This window comes from Schistocerca piceifrons, chromosome 1 (assembly GCF_021461385.2).
Source record: "Schistocerca piceifrons isolate TAMUIC-IGC-003096 chromosome 1, iqSchPice1.1, whole genome shotgun sequence".
Classification (NCBI taxonomy): Eukaryota; Metazoa; Arthropoda; class Insecta; order Orthoptera; family Acrididae; genus Schistocerca; species Schistocerca piceifrons.
This window is the reverse complement of record NC_060138.1, coordinates 795572685-795597850: the sequence shown is the minus strand read 5'-3', so window position 1 is coordinate 795597850 and position 25166 is coordinate 795572685. Positions and strand designations below refer to the sequence as shown.

Here is a 25166-nt window from a genome sequence, read left to right as displayed (position 1 = left end):
CTAGTCCGGGAACAAGTCATCGGTCCTGCGTACTCCAACTCCTGGTGACTGATTCTCGCCCTGGCAATGATTTTCTTAGAACTTCTTTTGTCGCTACGCTCTTCGTCACCTTTCTGCTTGTTGCCTGTAGCTGGAGTTTTGAATTTACCCTGGCTTACAGGATCCTTATAGGGCTTCATTCAAAGGATGTGGACTGTATCTCCGATGTTTCGTCATCTAATGTCAGTGTCAAAATCTTCAACTTTATAAGTAACATCAGACAACTGTCTTACGACCTTATAAGGTCCAAAGTAGCGCCTGAGGAGGTTCTCAGTGAGACCAACCTTCCGAACAGGAGTGAAGATCCAGATGAGGCCACCCAGGTGGTAGACAACAGGGCGGTGGCTCGTATCATATGTTCTGCGATTGATTTCTTGAGCCTGCAGCATGCAGAGTTGAGCTAACTGCCAAGCTTCCTCAGCTCTGGTTAACACCTGGCTGATGTAGTCGTCATCCACGTCATCAGGATGTAACGGAAACACAGTATCCATCATCGTAGTCGCCTCATGGCCATGCACCAGGAAAAATGGCGTAAATCCTGTGGTGTCTTGTTTGGCGGTGTTGTAGGCAAACATCACAAAAGGTAGCACCTCATCCCAGTTGCTCTGCTCAACATTGACGAACATTGATAGCATGTCGTCCAAGGTCTTATTAAGACTTTCAGTAAGCCCGTTAGTTTGTGGATGGTAGACAGTCGTCATGTGATGAGTAATGTTGCATCAACGGCTTATCTCTGTCACAAGATTCGATTGAAAAACTTTCCTCGATCCGTAATTAACGACCTTGGGGCACCATGTTTCAATACAATGTCTTCCATGATGAATTTGGCTACCTCGGATGCTTTGGCTCTTTTCACAGCTTTCGTAATGGCATACCATGTCAGATAATCAGTGCAAACAATAATCCATCTATTGTCACTAGAAGATGTTGGAAATCATCTGAGGAGGTCAATCCCAACATGCTGGAAAGGCATTTCATCTATTGGGATTGGTATGAGTCGGCCAGGCGGTTTCTGAGGAACTGCCTTTCTCCTCTGGCACTCTCGACAGTGCTATGCATGGTGACGGACACTTCTAAATAAACCTGACCAGAAAAATCTCTAGCGGATCCTATCGTATGTCTTAATAAATCCTAAATGTCCGGCCTCAGGTATGTCATGGAATTTCTGTAGACCATCTAAGCGCATGTGTTTAGGAATCACTGGTAGCCACCTCTTTCTAAACAGATCAAAGTTTTTCTTGCAAAGTAATCCATTAACTATCTTAAATTGTCCTTCCACATCCTTTGACTGATATAAGGCAAGCATAATTTGAGATATCTTGGCATCCTTCTTCTGCTCAGCAGAGAGATCCTGGAGTGCAGCGAGACAGTCACTATCTTCATCAAAGTCTTGATGGTCTTGCACAGGGTTTCTTGAGAGACAGTCGGCATCTTGGTGTTTTCTTCCACTTTTGTACACTATGGTAATATGATACTTTTGAAGACATAGTGCCCACCTGGTGAGTCGTCCTGTTGGATCCTTAAGACCTGTCAGCCAACAAAGTGAGTGATGGTCTGTAACAACTTTGAATGGCCTTCCATAGAGATACTGTCGAAATCTGCACATGGCCCAGATCACAGCAAGATATCCTCTTTTGTAGTTGAGTAGTTTCTCTCAGCTTTTCTAAGTGTCTTAGAAGCATAGGCTATAACCTTCTCTTTTCCATTCGAAATTTGCGCCAGAATAGCACCAATCCCATACCCGCTGCCATCTGTGTGTAGTTCTTTAGGTGCTCTCTCATCATATAGACCAAGTACAGGGTCAGTCGTCATCTTTTTGCAGCACATTGAAAGAATCTTGTTGAGCAGCACCCCAGACAAATTTAGGATCAGCTTTTAACATCTCTTGGAATGGCCTGGGTTTGATAGAAAAGTCTTTGATAAAATGACTGTAATAAGAACATAATCTGAGGAAGCTTCTCACATCTCTAATACTTTTAGGAAAAGGAAGTTCCATTATAGATCTCACCTTTTCTGGGTCTGGCCGCACACCTTCGTTTGACGCAAGGTGTCCAAATATTTTGATTTCTTTTGCTCCAAAGAGACACTTAAAGTTCCAGTCCACCTTGTTGGAGACACTTAAGAACGACCCTCAGTCTTTTTATATGTTCATCAAATGTCTCTGAGAACTCCATAATCTCATCTAAATAACAAAGACACATTGTTTACTTCAGTTGCCTTGGAAGATTATCCATCATCCGTTCAAAAGTTGCTCATGCATTACACCAACCAAATGACATTACTTTAAACTCATACAGGCCCACAGGGGTGATGAATGCTGTTTTCTCACGATCAGCCACATCTACTTCAATTTGCCAGTATCCCAAGAACATGTCCATGGTTGAGAAAAACTTAGCTCCCTTCAGACAATCTAGTGTATCATCAATTCATAGAAGAGGGTAAATGCACTTTTTAGTTACCTTATTAAGCTTCCTGTAATCAACACAATAAGTGCCAACTGCCATCTTTCTTCTTGACGAGAACCACTGGTGACGACCGTGGGCTCTGTGAAGGCTGAATGATGTCGTTCTTCATCATTTTCTCTACTTTGTCGCAAATTATTCGACATTCTGTTGCTGACACACGGCATGCTCTCTGGCTTACTGGTTGATGGTCTCCAGTGCTAATCCGGTGCTTCACTGCCGATTTGTCTAAGTGGCTCTTCACATGTGGATTGAAGCATTCAGAGAACTCTTGAAGAATGACAAGTAGCTTCTTCTGTTGTTCCTTAGTGTGATCTGGTGATAGTCGGGCTAGAAGATCGTGTCTCGTAGTGGTAGCACTAATTTTGCCCACAGATTTGGCATAGAAGGTTTCTATGATGCTCAGCTGTTCTTCAATTAATGGCTTAGCAATTACTATGCACATGTGTCTTGGAAGGATCTGCAATTCTCTGTGACAGTTAACTATCCACACTTCACCAAATTCATTCTTAAATGAGATGACAGAGGCTGGGATGACAAAGTTATTCTTCAGTGGTTTCTCTTACATTCCACTACAAGATCCATGGGTTGATGCATGGCACGACATGTGACAATTACCTTTCTAGCGCTGACTGCAGGAATGATCACTTCATTCAGCACACAGTCTCCACACACTTGGATTCGCATCTTCCTGTCCCTTATCTTCGAGTGACCACAATCTATAATTGCCTGAGGAGCTTTCAAAAAGTTCCATCTGAGAATGACATCACGACTACACTCTTGTAACATGATGAATTCTAAGGGCTGTGTATGGCCACTTATACCCACAAGAAAGGTACATCTTCGTGTAGGTTTTACATATTTCCCATTAGCCACCTTCAGCAGAGATGTTTTGTTGTCGATGAATATGGTTTTCTGCAACTGGCGACGGTACTTCTCCGAAATGACTGAATATGTTGCTCCAGAGTCCACAAGAGCTTGGGCTGGTCGGCCATCCAGGAGGATATCTATGTAGTTTCCTATCATTTTTGTAGTGATCGATGGAGGGCGGTAGCCTCACCTCCAAGGAAGGTCACACCCTTTGTTTTCCAGGTTGCAGCAGGTAGGTGATAGGCTGGAGCTTCTAAGCGGTGATGGAGAACTTGATCGGCGTTTTGGGGAGCATCCTCTCCAGCACTAGCTTGCAGCGATGGTGACCTGTGTCGTCCTGCATCCACATCTTCTTGTTCATCTTCGTTGCCCAGGAGTTGGTGTCGGCTAAGATCAGTCTGCTGTCTTCTGGCGCCGGTGTCAACAAATATCCACTACCTTTCTCGACAATAGCACACCACGTGTCCTGGTTGACCGCAGTGGAAACATACTGGTTGGTTATCCTGGGCCCTCCAGACGTCACTCTTCCATGGTGCGCAGACAGGTTCCTCATGCAGCATTGTAGGAACATAGCTCCACCTGGGTCTCGACTTTTTCACCATTTGAAAGGGAAATGAAGGACGGGGTATTGGGTTCAGTGCCTGTTCCACTTCCTCACTTATGACCTCTTGAAGCGTCTCGGTTTTTTGCTCGCTGTGCAATCCAAGTGCCTTCTGGATTTCCGCTCTCACTATCTGATGAACACCGTTTGGAAGCTGTTCAAACTTCTTGCATGTAATTCTTTTTTGATGCATTGTCTCGATATACTGGCACCATTTTATGAAGTCGTCTGCTGTTGAAACCTCCTTTAGGAGTAGGGCTTGATACATGTCCTCAGCAACACCCTTCATGAGATGTGCTACCTTATCTTCCTCCTTCATTCTAGGATCCACTATTTTACACAGCTCCAAGACTTCTTGAATGTAGGATGCAGTAGTTTCTCATGGACGCTGTGCCCTGTACTTTAATTTATCTTCAGCCCTGCACTTTCGTCGTTGTGTGTCGCTGAAATACGTGCGCAGTTCCGCCTGGAATACTTCCCAGCTTGTGAACTTCTCCTCGTTGTTCTCATACCATTGCTTGGCAGTGCCCTCCAAGTAGAGAAATCCGTTAGCGAAACACATGGTATCATCCTATTTGTTAAATTTGGCTATACGGTCATATGTCTTCAGTCACTTGTTTGGATCTTGGCTATCGTCACCAGAGAACCTGGAAGGATGTTTCATGTGGTGGCACACAGTTGCTGTCATCGTAACGTCCTCCTCTTCTTCTGTTTCCAATAGATTGCGATCTGGTGAATATGGCTCGAACTCGGGTTTCTCGCCACATAAACGATGGCTCTGTCGTGGCCTGATGGGAGCCACTGTGTCATCGATAATGTCCGCTATCACAAGTTCCAATACCAGGTGCCTCCACCAGAATAATGTCATGTAGAAGAAAGTGTAATTAGATGGTTGACGAACACTAACTTCACTTAACGAAGGTTTATTCTGCACTTGCACATACAAGAGCACGGAGCAAACTGCCTCCTGCCAGAACACACGTAGTATATATACAGCTACAGGACATTCCAGTACAATGATTCTTGACATTTGTGGATACTTCTAGAATGTACGCGAACTGAATATAGAAATTAAAATTGTACAGTCCAGGTGAGTTTTGAACTCACGACCCTCCATGCCACAGTTTGGTATCATAACCACTACACCACATTGCTACTCAGCTTCTTGTGCGACAGTTTTTCTGTTTCCTGATGACACTAGCTTGGTAGTTAAGGCTGTTGTGTGCAACATTGGCATGGTTTCAAATAAGGCAGTTCATGACAAGTTCATGGCTTGTAGAAAATAAACTAAAACTAAATAACAGTAAGACTCAGTTTTTACAGTTTCTAGCACACAATTCAACAAAACACGATGTTTTAATTTCAAAGAATTGACATATGATTAGTAAAAATGAACAGTTCAGATTTCTAGGTGTTCGGATAGATAATAAACTGTCATGGAAAGCCCACGTTCAGGATCTTCTTCAAAAACTTAATGCTGCCATTTTTACTATTCGAATGATATCTGAAGTAAGTGACCGTTCAACGTGAAAATTAGTATACTTTGCTTATTTTCATTCGCTTATGTCGTGTGGTATTATACATGGTGTACGTAAAGGTTGAGAACACTTTCAATTATTTATTGCGCAAGAACCAAGAATTGTACAGATATCATACACATGTCATTATGAAGAGAAACCCTGAAAGTTTTTTTTCATGTATACTGCCACAGCGTAGTTTGGTAATTTGGTGATAGTCAGCACTAGTCGCAAACATGGTGAGTGTAGGTGCTGAGCGAGCTTGCTGTGTGTTGGAGTTAGACAAAAACAGGTGTGCTACAGCTGTTCAGCAGATGTTTAGAACCAAGTACGGTAAGAGGTCACCAACAAGTAAGGCCACTTACCACTGGCACAACAAATTCGTTACGATGGGTTGGTTGTGCTTTGTCATATCAAAAACTGTACGGGCCATTCTTCTTTGCCAAGAGCACTGTCACTGGATATTCCTACTTCGTCATGTTGCAGCAATGGCTGATGCCTCAAATGCAATTGGACTCTCCGTTCTTCTTTCTTGGGCTCCACCCCATATTCATCGTGAAGTTCGTGGGTACCTGAACAGGGAGCTGCCGCATCGATGGATCGGCCACGGTACAGAAGGGGACAGCTTTTTCGTGAAATGGCCTCCCCAATCATCAGATCTCACTCCGTGTGACTTTTTTCTGTAGGGACACACTAAAGATATGGTGTCTGTACCACCTCTACCACGTGATGTAGCAGACCTCTGGGAGAGAATATGGGAAACGACTACCACAGTCGACAATGCCATGCTGGGACAGGTATGGCAAGAATTCGATTACCATATTGATGTCTTCCGAGTCACTCATGGTTCGCATATCAAATGTTTGTAAAAAAAAACTTTCAGTTTCTCTTCAAAATGCAATATGTATGACATCTGTATAATGTTTAGTTCTTGTGCAATAAATAATTGAAAGTATTCCTGGACTTTATGCACACCCTGTATTTTGGGATAACTCTTCCCATTCTAAAATGATAGTTTTGGCTCACAAACAGGCGGTTCGGGCAATAAGTTATGTAAGTTCACGAACCTCTTGTCGACCCCTGTTCACTAGTCTGGGTACTTTGACATTGGCCTGTCAATATATATATTCCTTACTGTCATTGGACCTCCCAGTATTTTGCCCACATTCCTTTCTTTCTTGCAAGGTTTAACAGTCTTCTTATTTGCTTCATTTGCAGTTCTTGATTGTTATTCCACGAAGGTACATTTTCTGTATGTGCACTTGCACTTGCTGTTTTCTAGATATGATCTGGTAATGGCAGATATCACTGCATTGCCTCAAAATCTACTGTGTTGCTTATCAAAGCTCTGACTTCAGGTAAGTGTGAGCTTAAGTATACCCTACATGAGTCTCAGTCTGTCTTCCCAGGATTCCTGTAGGCCATGGTTTGTTTAGTCCTATTTCAACCTCAAACTTAAGATACATGTGGTCAGCTAAGAATGGCTCCATCACCACATGCCATTGTTTTTAGAGTGGACCCAAAAGTTATGTCATTACTACTTCTTCCCTTCTGGATGGAGCAATACGTAAAATAAGAGAAAGGCAACTGCTCACCTATAGTGGATCAATGCGTGGAGCACAGAGACACATAACAGAAAACAGCATTCACACTAGCTTTTGAGGACTAGCTCTTTTTCTAGCAATAGCGCACACATGCCCACATACTACCTCAATGACACCCAAATGCACACTCCCATATCATGGCAAGAGTAATTATTGCTATACGATTATTGAAAGCAGTTGCCTGAGCTGATGGAAATGGGCAGGGAGTAAGTAGGTATGCAAGAAGGTGGTAGCAGGAAAGAGGCATGTCTTTGGGTAGATGATTCCATAGCCACACATCAAGATGAAAGGAGTACAGAGGTTACAGGGAAAAAAATGGGGGGCGGGGAGGGGGAGAAAGGAAGGGGAGAGAGAATGAAGGTGGGTTGAAAAAGGAAAAAGGGGGGCGGGGGAGGGGGGGATTAGCGGAGCTTCAGGGCAGAGGAATTGTGAGAGTGCAGGATTTGTTGTGTGCCGCATGTTTGACAGTTAGGTGCTAGTCAAGTTTGTGGTTTGACACAGTTTGGCGACGGCTATTCATGTTGGTTACATATCATGCCTACATAGAATGCAGTATAGTAATTGCAGCATAGCTGGCATGTAAAATGACTGCTTTTATACGTCTTCCTTCTCCCTCCCCTCAGTTTCTATGTCTTCATCTTCATCTCCACCCCCTCCCCCCCCCCCCCCCCCCCCACACACACACACATCTATTTATCTATTTCTGCTGTATCCTCTGTACTCTTTTTGTCGTGTTATGTGGCTGTGAAGTCATATGGCCAAAGACCTGCCTCTTTCCTACTACCATCTCCTTGCATGCTTCCGTACCCCCTCCCCACTACCATCAGCTCAAGCACCTGCTTCTCATAATCGGGTATCAGTAATTAGTCTTGCTGTGGCTATGAGAGTGTGCATTTGGTTGCCTGTGGGGTGTGGGGGGGGTGTGTGTCTGTGAATGTGTGTGCGAATGTGTGTGCTATTGATAGAAAAAGAGCTAGTGCTTGAAACCTAGTGTGACTACTGTTTTCTGATACATGTCTCTGTGCTTCATGCATTGATCTGCTTCAGGTGATTTGTTGTCTTTCCCTTATTTCACGTATTAGTTCTTCCCTTCTTCTGGTCTTGAAGGTAGGTTCCCTACCCCTACTCAAGATTTTCAAATTGCTGTCTAGTAGGTAATCGAGTAGGTGCTGACCTCTGCTATTGGTGTCACTGCTTCCCCACACCGTGTTACGGGCATTGGCATCATAACCAACCAGTTGTCGTCCATTCTGCTGTGAACACCTGTGTATCAGTCTTCCCACTTCCTGGGAAGGAGTAGTACTGTCCTGGTACAGAAGCTAAGCTGAGGCTAATGCATTTTCCCCTGTGCTTCGTTCCTCACATTGTTTCATCCTGGTGGTCACTAAGTCCTTCAAACAGAAGTCCACCTCTGGCATAAATGAAATTCCATTTTTAACATAAATACATGTTCTGGATTTATTTAGATTTCTGGTATAAATCAACTTACCTCCAGTTCCTCCATGGTCTGAAATGCTCCCATTTTATACATTGTGGAACAGAATCAGAGGATCACTGTTTCAAAATCCTGTAATTGTCTCCTATTCTGACTAACAAGTTTGAAATTTGATTCAAGCATGTCTACAACCTTCCTCTGTAATGGTACAAAAGCGTGGTGCCAGAGATGCCACCCCCGGGCTCGGCGACGCTTCAAACAGCAAGATGTCAACACATAAAAAGGGCCAGCACTCAGAAGTTCATGTGATGTGTCAAGCGGGTTAATGATGTCACATTGGCATCAAATTTCACCAAAATTCTGCCCAATGCCACCATGGTTGTGTCACACAGTGGGAAGGTTGTCCACATCCCTCTAATCATTTCGCCCTTTTGTTTGACACCTCTGCAATGGAGGTCAGAATGGCAATGCCCAGCATTGAAATCACACAGTTTTCTTATGGATGGCTGAGGAAAATATTTCAGACACACCACTGTTCAGAATCGAAATGGAAAGGCCTCTGGGTATGGTATAAAGGGCGTCAATGAAATTGCCTCTTTCCTTGGGACATTGATTCCCACAGATTTTGCAGTCGAAAGTGACAGTTCACAATGCAACAAGCAACAGGAAGATGTTTTGGGCAACCTTTGTCACTGTTGACACCTTCTGGACAACTCAGCCCTTCTCAACAGACATCATGGGGCTACAACAACATTGAACATGATCTCACCCTTTGAGTGCAGTGTGACCACAATTTATGCTCTGATGTACAGGGTGGAATCACTGAGGACCATTCAAAACCATTTGACAAAATTTGAACATGATCTGAAGCAGCAAAGGGCTCATACTTTTTCAGTTCTCCAGTTTCATGCTCCTCTGTGGTGTTATCACAGAGGTGTGCAGTATTTACATGCGTGAATAAAACAGCAAAGGAATCCTGTTAGACCCTCCCCAGTTTGGCACATCCCTTGGTGGCACCTGCCCACATTATTGAGAATTTTAAAAATGTACCTTTACAGAGAAAATCTGCAAAGTAGCCCGAGGCACCTGCAGGTAGGCAAGCACTTGACACACCTCCAAGGCCAGTTGCTAGTCATTGGGTGCCTAGGAGTATTTCACGGGTTTTCTTTATAAATGTACAGTTTTAAAGTACTTAATAAATTTGGGTAAGTGCCACAGAGGGATTTGCCAAACTGGTGAGGGTCTAATAGGCACGCCTTGCTATTTTATTCACACACATCAATTTGGCATCTGCCCTAGGAGGGCATGAAACTGTAGGACAGAAGGGGCATAAGGACCCTTTGCTGTTTCAGATCATGTTCAGATTTCATCAGATGGGTTTTAATGGTCTCAAATGGTTACTACCTGTGCAACAGAGCAAAACTGTGGTTGCACAACACTCCGAAGGTGTGAAATCATGTTCAGTGGGGATGCAGCCATGTGATGTCTGTCAAGAAGGGTTGAGTCGACCAGGAGGTTGTCAAGAATGTTTTCCTGTTGCTCATCACTCTGCGAACAGTCATTTTTTACTGTGAATTGTGTGGGAATCAACATGTCACAGAGAGGGGTTATTTCAAGTATGTCCTTTATGCTATCCTCTGAGGCCTTTTTGTTTTGATTCTGAGTGGCAGTGTGTCTGAAATGTTTTGCTCGGCCACTCATAAGAAAACCTTGTGATTTTAACACTGGGAATCATAGTTCTGACATCCATTGCGGAGGTCCCAAGAGAAGGACTGAAATGTTAGTAAGAGGGTCTATGATGACCGTCCCATTGAGTGACATTTCCATGGTGGCTTTAGCCAGATTTGTAGTGAAATTTGGTACCAATGTGGCATTATGAACCCTCTTTGCACATAACATGAACTTATAGTTATGGCCTTGTTCTCACATGTGTCGACACCTTGCTGTTTGAAGCATCGTCATGGCCAAGTGTGATGTTGCAGGGTGCCACACTTTTGCACCATTACAGAAGAAGGTTTTAGGCACCTTTGAGCCAAGGTTCAAACTGATTCATTGGAACGGGAGACAGTTATAGTTTTGAAAGACTGATTTTTTAATTCCGTTGCGCAATGTAGATAGGGTTCCTGGATCAGGGGCACATAAATCTCCTGTCTTCCCAGAAGACGACTCAGGGTGGTAGTTGCTTTTTACTGTGCCATAGGTTTATCTGCAACACTTGCAGCATCCAACTTGCTGCCATAGTTACTTCTGATGCGTGTGGTTATCCCGATGGCAACTTGTGAGAACTCTGAGCCCGCCTGATACAAGCTTTCATTTGTTTACCCTCCTGTCCCCTGTCAAGATGTTCTGGTTCTGCACCTGTACTTTCTCAAACAAAGTCTTTGGAGGAGTATCCTGGAGGAATTTGAGTACCCAAATTGATATCTTTGCAGTCTTGAAGAGCTCAGCTGCTGTCTTGACCAGCAGCTTTGCCTCATACCTTAGAGATGTCTTGGGCACCACCTCTCTAATCCAAGGTACTGTTCCCATCCCCTTGCTGACAAAGAGCACCTTTGTCCAGATAGAACCATCTGAGTTTGGGACCTGGACTAGCATCCTCCCCAATCTTCTCAAAGACAGCCATCTGAACAAGTTGCGAGATTATGTTGACCACATGATATCCCTGTTGGAAAACCACCATCCTCAAAACCAAGGCTGTTGTGCTGTAGGCCTGTTTCTCCTATTTTTCTTTTTACTCAGGTTTCTATGGATCCATGTATCCTGGCAAGTGGGAACATTAGACTGCTCCCTTGTTCTCTGTTCCCTGTCTTAGAGGTAGAAGAGGTCTGAGTACCCCCTTCACTCTGAGACGTACTTTTTTGGACGTCTCAGGTTAAAGACCTTTTAGTTCCCTCTATTTATGTTTAGGAAGCCATTCTTTAGTTTTAGTTTTAGTTTTGTTCCATGTTCTCCATTTCAATCCACAAAGAATAGGGGATTTATTCAGTCGACACAGTGAAACCCCTTGCGATGCAAGACTAATTACATAGGGATGTTGCACAGTATTCCAGAGGATGCACCCCTCAACATGGGTCGCATCATACCTTGTGTTGGCTATCCGGGGAACTGGGGAAGGACTTAGGGAGTGAATATAGGAGAGATATAGCATTGTGGGGCACTCTATGTGTGGTTCATCTGCTAAGGTCTGTTCGCCCCTTACAGTGGCCATGCTACAATTGTATAGCTCTCCACTTCACATGAGAATAACTCCCCGCCCACACGGTTAGGTCTTTAACAAGGCTGTGTCCCTCATAGAGGTACAGAGGGCTTACTATTCTCAAAGTTTTGATTCTAAGCTGTAAATTTCATGTGTGATATGAAACCATTCTTGTTTGTCAAAAGCTCCATATGTAGGACTATGATGTAGGAAAACTGTGTAATATCAAAATGTGGCATTGGAAAGTCATGCTGGAGTGCAAATATTTAGGAGTAATGGTAAGAACTCTGAATATTAAAGGCATTGAGTTGTGATAAGGCACATAAACAAGAATGAGAACTTTCTAGCTTTCAGATAAATCCTAGAGTGGCAAGGAATTGGTAGTAGGTGTGGCATAGGGATGGACTGGATATTGCATAATGGGTGTCAGGATAGTACTTTGACACCCACTTCCAACTCCTTGCCACTTGGGTCAAATATCTATGGAAGACCCAGGTGTAAGAATTGTCAGATACATCACACACCATATTTGACTTGAGTGCTGTCACAGGTTTATCCTATCCCCTCAGAGTTGGGGTCACCTGTGAAAGCAGTCATGTCATATACCAACTCTGCTGTAATAAACCTTATGGCCTCATTCACTGCCAACCCTCTGTCCTACACCCAACTCCTCCCTGACCCAAGAGCTTAATTTCACTAATACTGCACTCCCATTCTCTTCCCTGAAGTCTCCTATTACTGTGTTGTGTCTCCTCCTCCCAATCTACTCCTCCTCATTATTGTGACTGTACACTGCACGAATTCACCAATCTTAGTGCCTGTGTCACATTAATATCTTGTGTGCCTGCTGCATCTCCCTCCTGTATTCCTTTCCCATGCACCAACTGCATCTCCTTCCCAGCTGTCAGGCATCCTTCCACAACCCTCCGTCTTGTTCCTGATCATTTCTCCCCTCACCCAAACCCACTGAAAACAACACATCACCCCAGTCAAGCGGCAGGACTGCAGTTCCAGCACTCCAGCATGGTGTATTCAGCCAGCACATTATAGCCATACAGGTGTGTATGAGTTGGGGGGAGGGGAGGCACAAAGTTCTCAATCTTGTTTATGAGACTTTCAAACACTCAGTAAGTTGTTATTTTTACTGCTAAATATTTAATTCCAAGGGACTGATGCTTTGGAGACCATTCTTACTAAATATTTTATCACTGTAAAAATTATTTGATATTCTAATCTGTGCTGAAACAGCTGTTATTGTTAAGGAATTTTAAATCAGTTAAGAACCTGTATTTGTTTATTATGTACTCACAACCAAAAGCCTGGCATCTCACAGAAAAATCATAGATTCACACACAGAGATTGTACAGAAGTAATTGTATACAATCTCTTCTGTAATCCATGTGAGATATTTCTGTTTGTTACGTTGTGATAGGGAAGATTGTAATAGAGCAGATGCAGTTTAGTAGATTCTTGGTAATTTGCTATTGACAAACACAGTAACTTCATTGCCATTCCTTTAATTAATGTGATTGTTTATAGTTCATTTTAGTACTAACTATGTATGGCTCTAGCAAAGTGTTATAACTTCGTACCTTGGGCACTTTACTTTTTTCAGAGTCCAGTATCACTAGTGAGAAGCTCTTTGAACTTCTCATGGACCACAAACTGGAAATAGTAATATTTGATGCTCGTCGTACTACATGTTTTGTGAAGTCCCACATAAAACTCGGAAACTGTATTGCCAATGTTCCAGAAGAAATCATTAACAAGGGGTAAGTGACATGCTAATGCCATTGATGACAGTAGGCTTAAATTAAAGTTATGAAAAACAAATTCATTGAAGCAACAAGTCACACAAAAAAGTTTTTTGTCGACATAGTTATATCCAAGCTGATTGTGGTCCGGACATTCAGGAATTACCTTTAGTAGGCATGTGTCAGTTACCCTTGGTTTAATTACTGTTCGATCAGCTTCTAGTACAAAAATTCAGCCTTTTCCCATAAGGTTAAAATACAATCTTTGAATATTATACAATGTATATTAAGCACAGTTAAGCAAACTGATGAGAGGAATAGTACGTGATTAGTACATCACCACTAAACCTCGTATTCTTTAAAGAATAGACCTGCCATGTAGAAAATAGCTTCAAACTTCTGATTACTTTACAAATGGGCTAAAGTGTTAAAACTGTGATGTTAAGCATGTAATCGAGAAAAAGTTTGGAAAAGGATTGAAATTGTATTTAAAGTTTGTTGGAAGTCATTAAGAGCTCAATGAATATATTGAGATAATTTGCACTCTGTTTTAGGCAAAAGATAGTTTTCCATGCATCACAATGTTTATGATGTCATATGTCATGAACTGTGTGTTGTACAGTGATATAATTTTGCAGTTGTATGTGGATACAGCCTGCAAAATGTGTTGTTGTTGTTGTTGTTGTGGTCTTCAGTCCAGAGACTGGTTTGATGCAACTCTCCTTGCTAATCTATCCTGTGCAAGCTTCTTTATCACCTACTGCAACCTACATCTTTCTGAATCTGCTTAGTATATTCATCTCTTGGTCTCCCTCTACAATTTTTACCCTCCACGCTGCCCTCCAATACTAAATCGGTGATCCCTTGATGCCTCAGAACATGTCCTACCAACCGATCCCTCCTTCTAATCAAGTTGTGCCACAAATTCCTCTTCTCCCCAATGCTATTCAGTACCTTCTCATTAGTTACATGATCTACCCATCTAATCTTCAGCATACTTCTGTAGCACCACATTTTGAAAGGTTCTATTCTCTTCTTGTCTAAACTATTCTTTGTCCTTGTTTCACTTCCATATGTGGTTATACTCTATACAAATACTTTCAGAAACGACTTGCTGACACTTAAATCTATAATCAGTGTTAACAAATTTCTCTTCTTCAAAAACGCTTTCCTTGCCATCCCCAGTCTGCATTTTATATCCTCTCTACTTTGACCATCATCAGTTATTTTGCTCCCCAAATAGCAAAACTCATCTACTACTTTGACTTTGGACACTCTCATCTACTACTTTAAGACTTAGTAATAAAGAATAATAATTTAAAACGTCATGCCTAATGGAGCAGTTTTATTGCCTGAGCAGCAAAAATGCAGTAAGTAATTTTTTTTTTTCTGGGGGTGGGGGGGGCACGTTAGTGAGAAAAAGTTTTCTAAAGGTTTCAAATTGTGTATAAAGTATGTTGCACGTTACTGAATGCACTCATTCACAAATACTGGGTGAATGAATTCTGGCTAATTTGCTTGCAGTGAGTTATGCTGCCTCAAGACATATACACGGTTTCTAGCTATAATATTTCTCTCACTGTGTTACACCTTTTAAAATTTTTGTTACTCTGAGAGCTTTTAGATAGGATAACTACAACTAGGACTCTGAACCATCAACTGGGTTAGTCATTTATTAATATAGATTTTGTTCCCTATACCATATTAAGAAAGACAAGCACAATATATGAATGAAAACTGTCTGTTTGTTTGCGAACAAGTCTTGCACGATTTGTTTCCAGTGTATGCCAGTAGGGGGGACAAAAAGGTGCGTCTACTATCAAAAAATAGGCCCTTCACAAATGAGTGAATAAATTCATCTAAGTGTTATAATAATGTCCTATTGTCCAAAGATTGAGAGTTGAAACACTATAAGTTAATGAATGGACTGAATGATCGACAAGTGCATCTTCTTCCCTTTTCTTCCTTTTCTTACTTTCAAATTCCTGTCTCTTATCAAAGTTAAATTTTCATCGTATAACGTAAACACTTTGTTAGTCTATGAATGTTAATACTAAACTTATATTCTTGATATTGAAGATTGGGTGCATGTCTTCACTGCAAGTATCTCCACCTGTAAGTAAGTCTGGGTTCACTGTAGTTTCAGTATCTTCTTGTCCTGATTAATCAATTCTAGAAAATGATATGGCCAAACAATTAATTACTGTAGAATTGTTGTTTGTTCGCATCACAGAGCTACACAAGTTTCGTGCCTAAATGATGATGGAACACTGACTATCTGCAGATATTGGTTCCAGACCTTATGTACTTTACAGTAATGGAAATCTGAGCACAAGTGTTTGTTTCATACTTTACCATTAAAAGTTGAATAGTATTCTGTAAAGAGTTACAGTGTTTGGATTTATAAATCATGAAAATTACTTCACAATAATAAATATGCAAAATAAAACAGTTGTTATCGCCAAAACATTTAAGACACCTTTTTACAGTAATACTTAATGTACAAAATGTAGCTAATAACTTTTTAGTTACAGATTGGATGTTATTGCTAACATATGTCCCAGGTATTTTTATTAAATTGTACAGTAATTACTAACTGGCCTTAGTGTATAGATTCTATAAATATGACGTTTGAGTTTTGTTTACACTTTCCGTGCATAGTTTTGAAAATAGTATGTTTCACCACATTTTAATTACAGATCACCATAATTATGTCTTAAGTATGCAGACAAAAGTTAAATCAGCTACTCAGCATGGTTACAATATGTGCCCAAGAGTTCTCTTACTTGTGCCCAAGAGTTTTCCTACTTTGTATACATCACAAAGCGATATCAAACAGTTCAGTTGTCCAGGAATCGTGATTTTCATTAAGAGTTGGCCTATTCTGGTAGCTATCTAAATAATTTCTTTTATTTCATACATTCTTTCAATCTTGTCATCTCCTGCTGAGCTATTTGACATATAATCTATTACTCCTGTGGAGGGTGTTGACTTCAAGACTTCTTGGGTACAATAATGTGTTCACTATGGTATCTGTAGCAGCTTACCCTCAGCTTACCCTCATTTTTATTCTCTTATTCATTATGAGACCTACTCCTACACATCCCTATTTGATATTGTGTTAATAATCCTGCACTGTCCTAACCAGAAATCCTCTTAATCCTGCCACTTCCCTTCACCAATTACCACTATATTTAGTGGCCTATATATTTCTGTTTTTAAATTCCCTAGCCAGCCTACTGTAGCCAAAAGACTGCCATCATCACTAAGCCATACAACAGAGCATTATGACATTGGAGAAAATTGGGGAAAATAACAGCTGTAGTTTCCCCTTGCATTGAGCTGTTTGCAGTACCATTAATACCTGTGTGAGAAAAGAGATTACAGGCCTCAATAATTTGATCACTGAACTAAAAAAGGATCATGAACAATCTGATGCATGTATAGGTCCTGTGGAAAATATTGTAAATGTTGAATTGGCTCGGATAAATAATGTTTAAAATACAAGTACTAGCACTACTGTCTCACATATTCGACTGACTGTTCTTGCATTGTTGAAAACATAATTTTGCCACCAAAAAAAAAAGTAGCTTTTTATTTAGATGGCTTGGCAGTAATGGGTTAGATCAATCATCAAGACTGTTTCCCCTGCAACCATTGAAAAGGCTGATGCCCTCTTCAAGTATCATAAGTTGGTCTGGCCCCTCCACAGATACCCCTCCATTGCGGTTGTGCCTCTGGTACAGCTATCTATATCATTGATACACAAAAGCCACCCCGTCTTGACAAGGCCCCTTGTTCAGGAAGATGATGTAAACTAGTTACATAAGATTGGCAGTTATTTAAAAACTAATTGATTTCATTGAATATTTAAGCAGCCATCAGTTTTGTATATTGTGGTCTTTTTATATCTTGAGACACTTCGTGTAGTGGAGTTTGCATCCCTTCCTGCACTAAAGCATTTACTTTCTTTCAGTTTTCCATAGCAGTGTTAATAGATGAATTTTAATGAACAGGATTTAATGCGTGACCCTAATTTACTATGTTCATTACAAATTATATTACGTATTTTAGGCAAAGTGCAGCTACACTGGAAAAGTTGTTACCCCCAAAGTCTAAAGAATTGTGGTCAAAACGTGGAAAAGTTGACTTAATAATTCTCATGGATTGGACGTCAAAACATTCAGCTCTCAACGAGGACAGTAAGTTGAAGATCCTGAAAGACACATTGATAAAGGTATGAAAATGTTAATTTATGCAGTGTCACTTTTTTGCATGAATTCATGATTCAACAAAATTGTAATAGAAATTTTAGCACACTGTCTGCAGGAAAGAAAGTACTTATTTTGCTTTATTTGTACCGAATTTAGAAATTCATTTTAAGACCATTGTGCAACAGTGTAGCTGTGCATATATATCTGTGTTTGTGTGTGTGTGTGTGTGTGTGTGGGGGGGGGGGGGGGGGGGGGAGAGAGAGAGAGAGAGAGAGAGAGAGAGAGAGAGAGAGAGAGAGAGAGAGACATCAAAATAAATTTTCTGACTGATCCAAATTAATATTTGTCATAGGAATATTATAGTGCTCAAAAAATGCACATACCTCTGTCATAGATACGACATTCCATATTCAATTAAAATTAAAGTTACAGTTATCTGTGTTGTTAAAGGGTACAGTGTTACATTGCTTTAAACACAGTGTGGAAGTTACTGTATGCTATGTCACAACTATATGCTCTATAAATTCTGTATCACTGAGTAAACAACTGTAGTGTTTCTAATGGAAAGGTTAAACTGCTTGTTTTGCTAGGGTTTTCATCTTAAGGGGAAGTTTATTTAAATGTTTGCTCATACAGAGTTGAGATATCTTAGCTTTGAAGTTATATTTTGTTTAAATACTGATCATTTACATTCAGCTCCTGTAAATGCCCTGAAAGTCCCTCGATGTCTCAGAACGTGTCCTACCAACCGATCCCTTCTTCTAGTCAAGTTGTGCCTCAAGCTCCTCTTCTCCCCAATTCTATTCAATACCTCCTTATTAGTTATGTGATCTACCCATCTAATCTTCAGCATTCTGCTGTAGCACCACATTTCGAAAGCTTCTATTCTCTTCTTGTCTAAACTATTTATCATCCACATTTCACTTCCGTACATGGCTACACTCCATACAAATACTTTCAGAAACGACTTCCTGACATTTAAATCTATACTCGATGTTAACAAATTTTTCTTCTTCAGAAATGCTTTCCTTGCCGTTGCCAGTCTACATTTTATATCCTCTCTACTTCGACCATCATCAGTTGTTTTGCTCCCCAAATAGCAAAACTCCTTTACTACTTTAAGTGTCTCATTTCCTAATCTAATTCCCTCAGCATCACCTGACTTAATTCGACTACATTCCATTATCCTCGTTTTGCTTTTGTTGATGTTCATCTTATACCCTCCAACTAACCCAGCAGCTTGAAAATTGCAAAGATATAACAACAAATAAACAAAGCATGCATCATCAAAGTAAAATGACAGTACTACCAAAATAAACAAAAATATAACTAAATTGCAGATAATAATTGACTTACCCTCATACAAACTGAAGTGACATGACAGTTGCCTCAAATTTATTATGTAGTTGAGAAAGTTGAAACTTTGCACTTTGTTTGTTTTATATCCTTTTGCCTTTCAAGTTTAAATCATTACATTTATGAAGGACTTAATGGGTACTACTTGTCCACACGTAATTTAATTAACTGCAGGATGTGGCATCGGTCTGTGAGAAAATCTGTGTTTTGTTAGGAGTTGCCTCAACAACTAGAACACTGTCCATTGTTGCACCACTGAACATTGTGCATGACATTGGAGGAACCACCAACCAGACATAATTTTTTCCACAAACAAAAGTCACATCCTGCTATAAAGAAAAATGCTAATCATTAATATTGAAACACCAAAAAAGATAGTAAATAATGAAATTTTACTTACTGTACCTGTAAAATATAGTAGGAAGAATATGTGGTAAAATTTGCAGGCAACTCAGGGGTGTACAGGCTGCGAAATTTAATACTCAGAAATGCCACTTCTGGCAGCAACAATGATTGTAACATGGCTGAGCCCAGAGTCAAACTGAGCTTGCTTGAATGATACAGGTATGTCATTCCATGCTGCTTCAACCCCTATGCCAAAGCTCATCAATCCTAATAGCTGGCGATTTGTGGTATGCCAGTATCCAGCTAAGACAAGAGCAGAGCAGATGTTTTCAGTGGGTGAGAAGTCTGGATAACATGCTGGCCAGGGCAGCAATAGAACACCCTCTGTATTGAGTTAGGCAGGACACCATGTGAGTTAGGCAGGTCACCATGAGTGAGTTGAGGTGTTGCTTTATCATGTTTAAAGATAGTGTCAAAGACTTGTAAAAGATAGAGACCAGCCACCAGTCTTAATGTGTCAGAAATGTAATGATGCTGTCCAAATTAACAGCTGTATGATCGTGTTGAATACCCAATGGCTACACAATCATGTTGTATTCCCAATGGTTCCCTGTACCATCAGGACTTGTTCTGGACCCACATCACATACAGTCGTGGAATATTTGTTCTCCCCAGGTACGTCCTTGATATACGAGGTGTGGCTAGAAAAAAACCGGACTAGTACTGGTGAAACAATAAAACGAATGCAATAAGGCTGAAAGTCGCGTGGCCTGTCACGTGACTCTCGCTCCGCCTACTGCTCGAGTTTCATCTGCCTCCTGCACTCAGTCTGCCCGTGGCGTCTGTTTTAAGTAGTTGACGTTTTGTCTGTGCGTCGGAAAATGTTGAGTGTACAGAAAGAACAGCGTATTAACATCAAATTTTGTTTCAAACTAGGAAAATCTGCAAGTGAAACGTTTGTAATGTTACAACAAGTGTACGGCGATGATTGTTTATCGTGAACACAAGTGTTTGAGTGGTTTAAACGATTTAAAGATGGCCACGAAGACACCAGTGATGACACTCGCACTGGCCGACCATTGTCAGCAAAAACTGATGCAAACATTGAAAAAATTGGTAAACTTGTTCCTTGTCAACTCCTGTTAACTCAGGCACTGCTCTGATTGTTAAACGGCGATCTTGTCGAACAAGTTTACCGATTTTTTCAATGTTTGCATCAGTTTTTGCTGACAATGGTCTGCCAGTGCGAGTGTCATCACTGGTGTCTTCGCGGCCATCTTTAAATCATTTAAACCACTCAAACACTTGTGTTCGCGATAAACAATCATCGCCGTACACTTGTTGTAACATTACAAACGTTTCACTTGCAGATTTTCCTAGTTTGAAACAAAATTTGATGTTAACACGCTGTTCTTTCTGTACACTCAACATTTTCCGACGCACAGACAAAACGTCAACTACTTAAAACAGACGCCACGGGCAGACTGAGTGCAGGAGGCAGATGAAACTCGAGCAGTAGGCGGAGCGAGAGTCACGTGACAGGCTATGCGACTTTCAGCCTTATTGCATTCGTTTTATTGTTTCACCAGTACTAGTCCGGTTTCTTTCTAGCCACACCTCGTACCTCTTTGTATGGACATGTCAATAGAATCTGTGGTTATGGTTGCTCTGCTGACAGTCCACAGTGCTTCATTTTTCTTCACACTTTCAGTACAGATACTTGTAGTGCTGCAAACAGTTCCATTTCCTGATTGAAGGTGTGTGACGTAGCTTCTTATGCAATAAAATTGTCCAGTAGCATCCAACTCAAATACACCACAACATTATTAATAGAAATTTTTTCACAGGTTACATCTCTTTGAAATTATTTGCTGGAGTTTTTGTATATTTGGAGTTTCAGTCTCTCACTTACTCACAGAACTAGTGAGATTGTACATTCTACCATATGGAATGTAGAAAGACCCTGTAAAGTCTGTCTGGTTGAAGGTTATTATATTTAATGGTGTAGCTGTTATTGGCTTCTTTGAATATGTCAAATAAGAGGTTTGAACAGTCTTCGTCAAAGAATCTCTGCTATGTGAAGACGGTGCTGGTCTGCACAGTATTTTTAAACTGACATAATGTTTCTATTTTTTACACAAAAAATGAACTTCAGTAGATCACTGGAATCCACTTGTGTAGTGTAACGCCTAGCATCTATGCTTACTAATTCACATTTGTGGCACAAAAATTATACACAGTCTAAGTTATCCTTCCAAGACTAACTTGAAACTATGTGTCCCTAAATGTGCTGGCCACAACAGCACTACCAAAAATAGTGGGTGGGTGTTACCAATTAATACAGCCCATGTCTGTGGTTCATGTTGCTTAATTTTTGGTGATTAAGAAGGAAAATTGCAAATTTTTATATTTACAACACCTGCTAATCGATTTTAAAAGAATGTTGTTGAACTTTGTTCATCATGCTTGGATTCTATTTATTTGTGAATTGCTTGGAACCCAGTTGTTGTGATTATGTAGTTCTTTCGGTGTGATGACTGCCTACACTTATGCAAATATCTTTGAATAGAAGTTTTCTAACTTAAAGATGCATTCTGTACTGGTATGTTTGAACCCAAAATTTACTAAAATGCATATTTGCACTTTGCCTTAAGAGTGAGGGAGCTGGAAGTATAATGGTGAGGAAATAGGTAACTTAAAACTGAAATATTGCTCTGCACTGGACTTGTCACTCAGCTGTGGAGAGCTTCATTGTTATATTATTCAAACTAGTCTAAAAATAGTGTCACTCTCCTAAGAAGTGGCTCATTATAAAGACATTATGAGCAGCATATCATGAGAAGCTGTATCACATGAATGTTGTAAGGTTTATCAAACATATACAATAAAAAGTCAAACTGAAGATAAAAGAAGAATATATTGAGACAGCACACCTATTCACAGAAATCATTTAGAATAGTCAAGACCATTTATTCATGCATTCATCGGGTTCCATCAATGTTACCGAGAAGGTGAAGCTTTAGGGATGTGTAACGAATCAGGGTATTAACATGAGACAAAGAAATCATTAAATTTAATTTGTATATCTGAACTAAAACTATTTCTCGTCACTAAGGAAAAGTAAACCACAAGAACGCATGAAAAAATCACAAAAACACTCTGTCAGTTTGGAATAATTCATTGTCGATACCAGCACTCTTGGCGGCTGACACGGAAAGCCAACTGTCAGTTGTGCTGTAACAACACTTGTATGTACACATTCGCGCACAAGACACAACTCGATGCTGTCCTGCACTATACTGCGAGAGAATTGAAGCTCTATTGCTGCACCATCCCGATAGCACACCAGGAAGTGTACTCGCCGTCCAGATCTTGTTGTGTGTGTCAACAGTGTTTCTGTGATGGGTGGTGAGATGATGTTGATGCTGGTGCTGGCATTGATACTGGCAAGTGTGGTCATGGGCCATTGGATTGTTGATTATCATGTGAAATGTACACTGGCTTTACCCGGTCTGTTGAGGCTGTAGTAGGCTTGTCATTTACCAATATCTTGAACTTATGTTTGCTTTGTTGCAATACCCTGTGGGGGCCAGTGAAGGTCTGACGGCGCCTGTGAGAAGCATGATTTGAGTGCAGTTCAGTAGCTCCTAATTCACGTGGATAGCAGGGATGCCATGCCTTGAAGCTTGGTGTGGGCATAATTGGGTGACATGCTCCCTTAGTTGGCATATGAAGTCACTGTGATAGAGACCAGGTAACTGCAATGGTTGCGCTTCTGCAACCTCTCGAGCTAGGCGCAGGGTTTTGCACTAAACAAGTTCTGCTGTTGACATATCTAAATCAGGTTTATGTGTCATCCGGAAGCCTAGTAATATCATTTACCAATGCTGTCGTCCAATCTAACTGTTGGTTAATGATTGCTGCATAGAGCGAGTGATGCCAATACTCAATCAGACCATTACTGGCTAGGTAGTAACTGGTGGTCCTATAGTGCGCTGTGCTGCAGAACTTTGTTAGTAGGGAGAACAGGTCTGACTTAAATTGGCGACCGAGGTCGTTCGTCATGTGCAGTGGACAACCAAAGTGAGAAATCCAACTTGATGTGAAGGCAGATGCCAATGTTTCTGAGGATATGTTGTCCACCATGGTTGTTTCAGGCTAGCATGTAAGATGATCAACCATGACAAGGATGTATCGTTGTCCATTGAAAGAAGGTAGTTTTGAAGCTCTTGATTAGATTTCTGTGCCTCAGTGAGTCGGACGAAATCCATAGTGCTTGAGCTGTTCAGAATTCTATAGATGTGAGACAGGCAATCGGTTACCGCATTTTCAATACCCGACTTCCATCTAACACCTGTTTTAATAGCGTTATGAAACTGAGTTGTCATTCTGGTGAGGTGAGCAGTTATTTGTTCTGCTGGAATGCATATGTCAGTGAATTGTGGTCTGTAAAAATTATGAACTTCCTAGCTTCCAGTTGTGGGCGTAAGTATTTTATTGCCTCATATAGTGTGAGGGGTTCCCAATCATAAATGCTCAACTGCTGCTGAGATGACAACAGCTTATGGAAGTAGAAGACTGAAGATTCACACTTGCCCTCATATAACTGCTGTAGAGCGACCCTGATTTTTGTTTGACATCCATCGACCACCAGTGCAAGGGGTGCTTCTAATTCTGGATGAGTCAGGAGTGCTGCATTCTGCTGTGCTACACTTCGCTGCTTCAAAGGCTGAACTCGTGGCATAAGTCCACTGAATGGGTGAAGTGTCCTTGGTTTTCACTGTGGTGAGTGCTGTTGTAAGATGTTCTTGTTATGCCACTGAGTGTGGCACGTGTCGGCAGTAGAAATTCATCATGCTGAGAAAAAGTTGTAACACATGTACTGTGCACGGGGGCATGATCTGCCAAATGGCTTCTACCTTTTCAGGTGGGGGAAGTGAGCCCTAGTATGAAACTTGGTACCCTTAAAAAATCGATCTGTGGTTGTCCAAAAAACACACTTGGCTGTGTTCAGTACCATGCCATATTTGTTTAACTGTTCCAGGACTTGTATCAGGTGTTGCTCATGTTGCTGTACAGTTGACAAGAAGATGAGAATGTCGTCTTCAGTATGCGAAACAGAAGGGTAGCCCTGTAGCAGCACATCAACAGTAAACTGCTGCCATGTTTGTGCGGCATTTCACAAGCCAAATGATATACCGTATTTACTCGAATCTAAGCCGCACTTTTTTTCCGGTTTTTCTAATCCAAAAAACCGCCTGCGTCTTAGAATCGAGTGCAAACCAAGCGGAAGTTCTGAAAAATGTTGGTGGGTGCCACCACAACTAACTTCTGCCGTCGAATATATGTAGCGCTACACAGGCATGCTTTGTAGGCACAAAGATAAATACTGGCACCAAATCCTCTGCGTCAGTAAATAAATTTAAAAAAAGGTGGAAGACGAGCTTTTTTCTCTGCCTCGAGTTTCGACCACTGCATTTTCATACATTATACAATGAAGTAAATATAAATTCCGTATTGTTCATCTTCGAATGTAGCAGCATTTCAAGGTACTACGAAAATCCGACTGGCAAGACTGTTTGGGATGTTTGTCAACATGGCCAACTCTACGTTCTGAATTTTTTCCTACCTGTGAGAAGAGATGGTTGCTAATAGGAACTTATATGAATTGTGAATCACATGCAGTATTTTCTTCACCATAAGAATAATACGAATATAAACATTTTGCCATGTATTGTTACGTGTTTGCTGCTATCTCATTTAAATCCTGTCT

General features: G+C 41.0%; 1 protein-coding gene across 1 annotated transcript in view; it reads left to right on the top strand.

Annotated features, from left to right (window-relative positions):
- Positions 1–25166, top strand: part of LOC124789507 (ubiquitin carboxyl-terminal hydrolase 8) — a 243680-nt gene that overhangs the window by 79366 nt on the left and 139148 nt on the right. Inside the window, exons 4-5 of the mRNA XM_047256895.1 lie at positions 13340–13496; positions 17553–17715. Coding sequence (XP_047112851.1) covers positions 13340–13496; positions 17553–17715 — 320 coding nt within the window. The remainder of the gene's footprint in view (positions 1–13339; positions 13497–17552; positions 17716–25166) is intronic.